At 40.1% G+C, this 9,739-nt stretch overlaps 1 protein-coding gene across 1 annotated transcript; it reads right to left on the bottom strand.

Moving 5' to 3' along the window:
* Window positions 1-1,646: 1,646 nt before the first annotated feature.
* LOC139711764 (creatine kinase U-type, mitochondrial-like) lies at window positions 1,647-9,379 on the bottom strand. Its single transcript, XM_071623619.1, has 7 exons — window positions 8,977-9,379; window positions 7,596-7,811; window positions 6,823-7,007; window positions 5,555-5,678; window positions 4,873-5,007; window positions 4,422-4,550; window positions 1,647-1,762 (listed from the first exon to the last, which is right to left on the bottom strand). Exons 1-7 carry the CDS (start codon window positions 9,367-9,369, stop codon window positions 1,661-1,663), a joined length of 1,284 nt encoding a protein of 427 aa, XP_071479720.1. The 5' UTR covers window positions 9,370-9,379; the 3' UTR covers window positions 1,647-1,660.
* Between the last annotated feature and the right edge of the window lie 360 nt (window positions 9,380-9,739).

The following is a 9,739-nucleotide window of genomic DNA, read 5'->3' as shown; positions in this document are numbered from 1 at the left end:
TGATAGTATTCGTCCTTCGCACAAAAAGGCGACCACATCTTCTAGTATTATACATTCCGTGAGTGCGAAGTTGGCTAATCAACCCGATACTCGCTCTCATCTTTGGAATGATTAGGATGATAATGGGTGAATTTGTGACTTGCGCGTGAATATGGACTTAAGGGATTGTACAGTACTGGTTGAGGGGAGAATTCAGGTTTAGATACTAGCAGTAATGAGAAACCTCTTATGAAATATGAAAGAGCATTTGATATCATGAAGGATTCAACGTTTATTTAATGAAAATTGATTTTCAAAATAATGGCTGAGATATATAAAAAAAAAAAGAAGCGATAACTATGAAAGGCGACAGGCCACTTCTCTTATTAGGATCTCTTTGTTTCACCTTGTGTTTGGATAATATCTCAGTCATTTCAAAACCGATTTTCATCAAATAAACTTTCAACTCCCTTTAGAATTGTATGCTCTTTGACATCTCAGAGAGTGGTTTCTGAATACTAGTATTTCGCAAAACCTTAAAAGCTAAATCCTCACCTCAACCAGAACTGTACAGAGTTGCACAGGGTTGTCAGCCTCACTCTCTTGCCCTGGCCCATCTATTTCCAGTGGCAAGACTCGATCAAGTCGGCTTAAATTATGATTTGTTCTGACGAGGACGAAACAACAACAAACAAACAAACAAACAAACAAACAAACAAACAAACAAACAAACAAACACACACACACACACACACACACACACACAAGCACCATCTTGGTATGAATTGATTAATGTAATGTACATTTCTTTGGGAAAGAAAGAACAGGAACAATTAAAACTAACGCCTTCAGGAATTGCTGAAAGACAATGAGATTATCCTTTGGCTGTGATGAGTCATGTGGTAAAGTTTATCTTTTTCATCAAGGGGTTGATTATTATCTGCTGATGATAGCTGCCTAAATCTAACTTTGAAGTACAAATTGTACTACACACTGACAAGCGACACACATACAGTCAATAAAGGAATGATGACAACGCAAATGTATAAGTTATTTACTTTTATTTGCTATCTCGATGTATGACTTGAACTGGCAAATATTATTGAGAACCACAAACAATCAAGAGTGTTGACTTGCTCGAAGTTGCATAGTTTGAGTCAAAGATGTTTCTCTTCGTAATTGCGAAATGGTCAGTAAGGAATAACGTTGCAATGGTCGTTACTTTGCCAGAGATAGATATTGTTTTCTGAGAATAATTCTCCTCCGAACTTTCAAACTTTGGATACATAAATATATTTCATCACCTGATCGTCACAATTAAAGGGAGAAAAAGAAATAAGTATCGTCTATTATCACATCGTCATAATTTTCTGCTGTCAAAAAGAGAATTTTTACTCCTATAAAAATCGTAGTGCGTTGTAGTACACCTTTAAATAGTAATTTATTTCATGCTCTGTAGTATAGAACGTGACATATTTCAGTATAGACACTTGAGATAAATACAGCTGAATTACATTCACAATGGCGACATTTATTGAATTCTCTCACTCATGATGATACAAAATAATGATAACTATCGCTACTAGCGAAAGTTTGATATATATTCTTTGTTAGTTCATATAAGTTAATTGCAAATACAGTTACATGATTGTCTTAATGTGTTATCATGGTGTGGTGACATCTACTTGGGCATGAGGTGTTCAATGGACCGACCCTTTTCCAACAACTTCTCCATCTTGACGAGGAGGTCGACTCCGTCAATGACGCGCTGGACGAGATGGACCTTGGAGGGAAAAAGTGGGAAGACATCAGTCTTATGTTTGTATGTTTGTTTTCATTTCCCCTCAAATCGACATCAAAGTGAAATGTGATTCATTATTCTGTACTTCATTCAAAGAATAATATCTCCGGCGGTGAACAATTCTGCACATTGGCATGAGCTGACGACGGCCATTAAAGTCTCTAATTTGCGTTTTATGTGATAACGACCAAAATAATGGTTTCTTGTAAACATAAGAAATGTTAGATTTACATAATACCATGGCTTTTTCAGTGTACTTCCGTTTTCATTGAACGTTCTATACGATCTCCTCGTTTGGCCTCACTCTATCAAAACAAAACTCAAAAAGTCATCGTAAGCATGCAAGGGGTCACATTTTCCTTTTAAGCAATATTATCCATCGACAAACCATTTTAACTGAGAATGTTCGTGAACAAACAAAGCCTGGGCCCTGTCTTTTAAAAACTTGTGATAGAAATCAGTCACAAATCTCTTGAAAGCTGCAATTAATCACAACCTGTGATTGATTGATTGCAGTTCTCCGTCTTAATTTCAATAATAACTTTTTTATAAGATGGATTTGCATTCAATCGTAAAGTTGTGATTGATTTGAATCAATCACAAGTCTTTATAAGACGGGACCCTGGGGTCATTTTATCAGGCGTTTTGTAAGATATTTCTTCTGACAAATTTGCTCTCAGCCAACCAGATGCAAGGATTTTGATAGCTTAAAAAAATTCAGAAAAAAAATCTGACACAATGCTTGATGAAAATAATGCTCCCCTTCATGTGTTGAATATGGAAAACGCAAATTCTCCTCGTCAGCCGTTGTTGTATGCGAGTATGCATGTGCGCGTTTGTATACATTGTATGTTTATTACCAATCGCTGAACATTAAAAACTGCCATGATTTTACACTGTCTGGTATGTTACCGGTTTTGGCGCCATAAAAAAAAAAAAAAAAATGTAAGGAACAGGGCAATGACACTCAAAAAGCTGCACTTAATGAAAGTGCATATTAATACATGCCCGCATCTTTTCTCATTGGAATACGAGTGTTGGCTTCCAGACAGACAGAACACAACCGCTCAAGCTCGCGCTATATCGTAAACAAGAGATCATGATTTTAAAAAAAAAAAAAAAAAATCACTGAGATTAGAGCTTGGTTGTCGATATAATTACGTGCCCCAACTGTAAATAATTTTCCATAGACCTACATGTCATGATATCAAACATGCTTCAACACGCAGAAGATTCAGTGTCGTTTGTGCTACAAAATTTAATGTATGACCATACCAGTAAACCAAGTAGTTTCACTTCATTACAGTCAGTGTCATGTATTTGCACATAGAGGGTTTTCTGCTCAAATTTCACTCAGAGGTCTGTTGAAGGTCTATGGTTTCAAGACCAAAAATATTTACGTGTTTTCCAAACCCACGCCAAAACACAAACCTAAATTGCCCCCCCTCCCAAAAAACAACAACAACAACAACAACAACAAAACAAACAAACAAACAAACAAACAAACAAAAAAAGAAAAAAAAACACACACGCAAATTACTCTACGCGGGTGTATGCTGCAAAGGGATTCTCTCTAATTGCTCAGCTAATTATGAATTGTACATGGCTAACTAATTACCTGATTAATTTCTACCATACAGGCTGGCATGGCTTATTTTGTTTCAGAATTAATTTTAGTATCTTGATACTTATCTTATGTTTTTACATTTTCTCAATAACGCAGACCAGCCCGAACTCTTTACCTCTATCATCACCAAAGTCAGCCCAAAGATAATAAAATGAATTGATACTTTTAAGTGTGATAGAATCGCAGTCTGCAGATTTTGAGCACAAGAAAATGAAATAAAAATCCCTTACATACTGTCTTTCAGAACTGAAATGAACAATGAAAATAAAGGTAGCAAAACAGGAAATATATTGAATCTTTCGTATATTTTGTAGAAGCTTTGTATTTTTGTTTAATTAATACGAGTCGTGTGACATAAACCTGTGCTATAAACCACAACAGAGGGCGCTCTTCACGTTCGTCTTCGTGCTCGCATGGTCGGATGACGAGTGCAGGATGTCGGGGACCAGCCGTATCATGGACATTTCGATAATTTGAGTATCACTGCATACGAATTGTGTTTGTGTGTATGTGTGGATGTGGTGACATGTGTGTGTGTATCATCAGTGCTTGGTGAGTAACTGATGATAAAGTTTCCTTCATGGGGATTTCTCCATCATTTCCTCACACAATCACACTTCGTTTGTATGACTGAAAATACACTTTGTGACGCTGTAAACTGGATGAAGGTAATCAAGACCTCAGAATAACACTGGAATTTTAGAACCTAACAGCCCAATACCGTAAAAAGAAAAAGGCATAACCACTGTGAAAACGTAAGCAATTATGAGGAATTGTCATGTAGACAGTACCTGACTTTCGGGGTGCATGGTTTGATATCGTAACGTCATACGACTATATACATGTATAATATATAGGCCTACATGTATATCTTTGCGTCTTGCATTAAAACTTGATAGCGTGCTTGTTTTATTCGCGCGTGTCACTTGAAACGATCAAGCCTTTTCCGAATGAGCGTTATTTACGTGGGTTATTATGCAGGAAAAACATACTAGCAGTTACTAGTATTCTTACCTCGGATTGGCCAAGGCGATCCAAGTTCGAAATGTCGAAGGTGTCACCGACGGTGGCGCTGTCCACTCCGCCAGTTCCTCGCTTTTGGAGCCTCAGCCTGTCCAGAATGGTGTCGAGACGCTGGATGTCCTGTATTTAGTCAACCACAAAAGAAAAGATGGTGTTTTTTTTTTTCAAAAACAGATATTCTGGTGCAGGGAACTCAGCTGTCATACGGTAATCAGAAATGATACCTTTACAGGGTGCATATAAAGGCGACATAAGTCATGACGAAGAAAGCATGAAACTCTGTCCTGTATACGTGTCAATAAGGCGTTTGTCAAAATGCGCTTGCTTAGAAAAGAAAAAAAAACACGAAAAAAAACACACACAAATATAATTCACATTCTTTGGTAACAGATGATACTTATGTATTGATTAGGGAAAAGGGATATGCCGTAGGCTCTCTTACCTTTGAGAGATGAGGGATGCGAAGGTGCACTCCTGCGCGAAGCCCGGTGCCGAGGTTAGAGGGGCAAGTGAGGATGTAGCCGAGATGTTCGCTCCACATGAACTCCCAGCCTTTCGCCTTGATCAGATCTTCAACCTGATACAAACAGAATTACGTTAAATCGATTCACGGTAGATTGGCTCCAATATAGACTTGCGTTTCCTGTCATTGCACATAGTATCAAATTATATAACTTTGTGCTCATCTCATTTTGTAAGTGGTAGGTAATTTTGGTAATGGCTAACGGGTACATTATAAGAAAAAAAAAAACAAGAACAGATCATTCTATTTCACCACAAATGAAACCAGTACGATCGCTCACAATGACGACACTAATGATGATTATTAACTACGATCTTTTGGTAGGAATTGCGCATCGTCATATAGGGGCATCAAAGAGGTCAAGGACCAGTAGTGCGTGCCATCCCAAGAGATGCGGGAGAATACGGTGTGCAGTGGCGGATCCAGAGGGGGGCGTAAGGGGCGCACGCCCCCCTTTATTTATCGTTAAAAACAAAAGAAATAAAAAGAAAAAAAATGAAATGAAAACCGGAATTGGCACCAAAAATATTAGTTACGCCACCCTTTACAGAATTCCTGGATCCGCCCCTGGTGTGGTGTTGGAGTCGATACTAAACCATACCTGGTTGAGGCCTCGGCAGAATCTCTCGAAGACCCTCCTCATGTTTCCGCCCTTCTCCATGGAGATGATGCGGGTGTGGTCCTCCTCGTTGATCCAGACCAGGAAGTTCTTGTTGTCATTGTGCCTGTCGACCCGTAAATCAACGACATGAACCGTGCATTTACGTCATTCGTGATAAGTTCACTCCGTCATCATCAATGTGACTTGTTGCAATAAAAACTTCTTGTATCTTTTTCTGGGGGGCGTTGTGGCACATAATGGATAAGACTCCCGACTCCCAATCGGAGGACTCGAGTTCGATTCCCGCCCAGTGCTTATATTTTTTGGACAAGATGTTTTTACCCACCATGTCCCTCTCGACCCAGGTGTATAAATGAGTGCCACGGCAACGCTAGGGTAATGATTATGGCATGCAGGGCCCTCTAGTAGAGCAGTGGCAAGATTAAGAGGTTACCCCGGATAAATCAGACATTATTACTATTATTGTTATTACAATTATTAGTATTAGTATTAGTATTAGTGTTACTATCATTATTGTTATTATTATTATTATTATTATTATTATTATTATTATCATCATCATCATCATTATCATTATCATTATCATTATTATCAATATTGTTGTCTTAAAATGAATGAAACGTAAAAAAGAAAAACTTAATCAATATGATTTTATAGATAAACGGAAAGACTGACAATGAATGAACCAACGAATGCATTCACGAAATTTGAAGAAAAAAAAACCCCACAAGGTTAATACAGTGAGGTTCCCGCACCTCGTCATGGGCCCTAATATCGTCACCCTACATAAAATTGCTATAAGCGCACTGAACTAAAATTTACGCCCGGGACTGTGTTCAGTACGCTTGAAACTTTGCATGGTTACCACAACCAAGCAAACTGAGGTGAAAACCGAACATTTTTTTTTTCTTGAAAATCTTAAATATATTTTAAGGAATACGTGTTATCAGTATCATCACGGTCACCCGCACACGTCTTCACGTGCTTTGTCTATGGGAGCGTGGGGTGCCGAGGTGCGTGCCCCTCCTCTGCGCACAACTATTCCGCATCGTTCGCGTTTGACGACGATAGCTGCAAGAATTTCCGGTATCGGTCATTGAACTTGTTGTTCCATTTGAATCTTCAGCATTTTTCCTTTATGTGAGTGGGACTCCATAGAATTTCAGTGACATAGTGTGATTCAAACATGTATAAACATAAACTATGACGAGGTGCGGGTCAATCAAGTATACAGATTTTCTCTTTACCAGATGCCTCGTGCATCGGGCCAGTCACGTGCCATTCCGGCACAGGTAAGAAGGGGCGACACGGGTTTGTCGAAGAGGAAGTGGTCGTCGATCAACTGCTGCTGCTCGTCCTCCGTCATGTTCGCCAGCGCGAAGTAGCGTCCCCGGAGATCGCCCCTCAGTCCCATGAGGGCGTCGACAACCACCTGGATGTAAAATACATTTTGATTTATCGTGGGGTGTTTTTTTTTTTTTTTCGTATAGGCTAGTCTATCTATTTGTTTGTTTTACTTGCGTTGATTAGATTCAACACTAATGAGCAAGGCGTTGGCGTATGAAGTTGCTTTTGTCAGTGAGACGTCGTCTGCAATAATTAAAGCAATTACCAGTATTGATAATATCTCGGCTTATACAGTCGAGTCGTCTGTGAATGCGTATTCGTTGAATACTCTATTCGAATAAACATTTTATGACGAAAACTGTAATAATTACAATGACTCTGGCATCTCTCATTCACGAGGACGGCATAAAGAAATGAAAAGTGAAGGTGATGTTCAGAACACTGAAAACTGGAAGGTCTGTTTACACAGACTTTCTATCATTCAGATGTCGAAAAAAACAAAAACAAAAGTGAACGGCCCACATGACGACCATAAATCCATGTATACCACAGTCCTCCACTCCACTGTATACTGCATTAACTAGTGGCAATACATTATCGTTATAAATTTCCATTGCTTTGTATCTTTATTATTGTCGACGCTTTCCTACGAGAAGTGAAGTCGCAGGCCTACCTGCTCCACCATGCGCCTCTCAGCGCGGTTACAGGCTGGTGGAAGACTGAGTCCACGGATGCTTCGCCCGGTTCGCACGCGGGAAGACAGGACGTACTTGGAGTCGAGCATGCCTCCTCGAATCTTGGACGCGTCCAAGTCTGTCGGGTGGATGTCGTCGGGGCCGTAGCCATTGTGTCGTTCGTCGATCACGGGATCGAACAGTTCCTTGAACACCTACCCAAAGAAAATCGGAAAGGAAATTGTTGTGATAACCAACATGAATGAACCTCATCATGGACATGAGCTACCTGACAATTTTAATCAAAGACATGTATTATTTATAGATTTTCAATAGTAGCTTCGCATGCATGATTGCCAAATTCAAAACCTGCATTCTTTTAATTTCGAGATCTTTCTCTTTTAATTTCCAATTATGGAGGGGATTTTCAACGGACTTCTATCAAAAAAAAAAAAAAATCAGCAGCGCCTCATGGGTTACATCTGGACTATATCGACGAGTTAATGAATGTTAATGGTACACTTTCTGCGCTACACGCGGGCAAAGTATCTGCAACATCTTATGGTAAAATGATCATTCTCTTTTGTTAAATGAGAGAATTAGAGAAAACGCAATAATTTATGTTGTATATCTATGAATGATCGTACTACTGAAAAACCAATTTTCCTTCCCGAGTAGGTATGCCCATGATTTCTTTTATCATGGCTACTACTAAACACTGATTAATTCAGTGTTTTTTTACGTCTGCGTGTAGGACAATTTGTCAACCAGTTGCAACATTACATTTTTGCTCTTTCTATAATCAAGTCCAGAACTGAAGCCCTGGTTAACTTTTAATGCTATATATGCTCTTTTAGTGAGACATACAGACAATTTACCAAATAGAAGGTAAGACAAACCAAGAAGGCCTTTGAAAACAAGTATATACAAGGAAAAACTGACGATGAGTCCCGGAAAAACAAAAACGACAACGCAACAATAAAAGGACACTCTTCGTGACGCAAATTGACATGATGCAGACTCCTTGAACGCCAAGTTAATAGTCTTCAACAGGTGGGCCTAATTCCTCCCTGCAAGACACTGGCCGAGGCCGAGGCAGACAGCGACGGCAACTTTAGGCGAACTTTTCTGACGTTGCAACATCCTGGAAAGGACGGGTATAACTTGTCCATAAACTGCTGTCAACAGCATCTGACAGGAAAACTCTACTGCTTCTTTGGCCCACGCTCTTCTTTAACGGGATGCGGATCGTGAGTGGACTAGCTGATTCTCAATATTAGCTATTAATTGGAAAAGGCATTGGATAAAATTTAGTGAGCAAATTGAGTCAGACAAAAGGATAACTGAAGGATAACTGAACAGACTGAACATTCTCGTCACCTCATAGGATTCTTCGTCACCGGCAACCATTCCGACCGTCTTGATGAACGGATGCCCCGTGTTGTCGACTCCAGTTTGTATGCATTCGTCCAAGGTGTAGCCGTTGGGCGTGCTCAGTCTGCTCAGGCGGCCGTACATGCCGGGTGTCAGGTGAGACGACATCACACTGTTGTGCTTCGAGAGGTCAGGGTAGTTGGCCGAAGGCGGGAAGTTGGACTTCTGTCCAAAATTCTGCTTCTGAGTACCGTCTGCCTCGACAGAGCAGCACGCGGCAGCTTGGGTCTGACGCTGAGGGGATGTAAGGCAAGTGAGCCCGATGCCCACTCCAGTGGCCGCGGCCGCCATGGCCGCTACGCCGCGCGGACCCAGTCGCTGCCAAACTGCAGAGGCCATTTCCGATAGTGTGTCCGTGATGACTTGTCCCTAGGATACCTGAGTGACAACTCGAGAGAGGACACAAGATCTAGCTCTACGTTTCATGCGATCCTCCTACAATCTCTTAGAGTTAGAATCTACTGTATTGAGGGATATGGATGAACATCGACTCAAGCGAGCCATCTCCTGGATCAATAATAGGTTGTATAATAATGCGGGGGTGGGGTCGGGGTCACAAAATACATACATTCTGAACAGATTGCTAAAAGCTTGTTAAATTGATATCAATCTAGGCCAAAACCGGAGAAGAGTTTGCGGCAAATAATTGCTTGATTCTGAATGAAGTTAGGGTGAAAAAAAAAAACCATAACATACAATAAGCAAACAA

This window comes from Diadema antillarum, unplaced genomic scaffold (genome assembly GCF_040938485.1).
Source record: "Diadema antillarum isolate AM-2024a unplaced genomic scaffold, OU_Dant_1.0 seq00001698_RagTag, whole genome shotgun sequence".
Lineage (NCBI taxonomy): Eukaryota > Metazoa > Echinodermata > Echinoidea > Diadematoida > Diadematidae > Diadema > Diadema antillarum.
The sequence above is the reverse complement of the archived record's forward strand: the minus strand, read 5'-3'. Positions and strand labels throughout refer to the sequence as shown.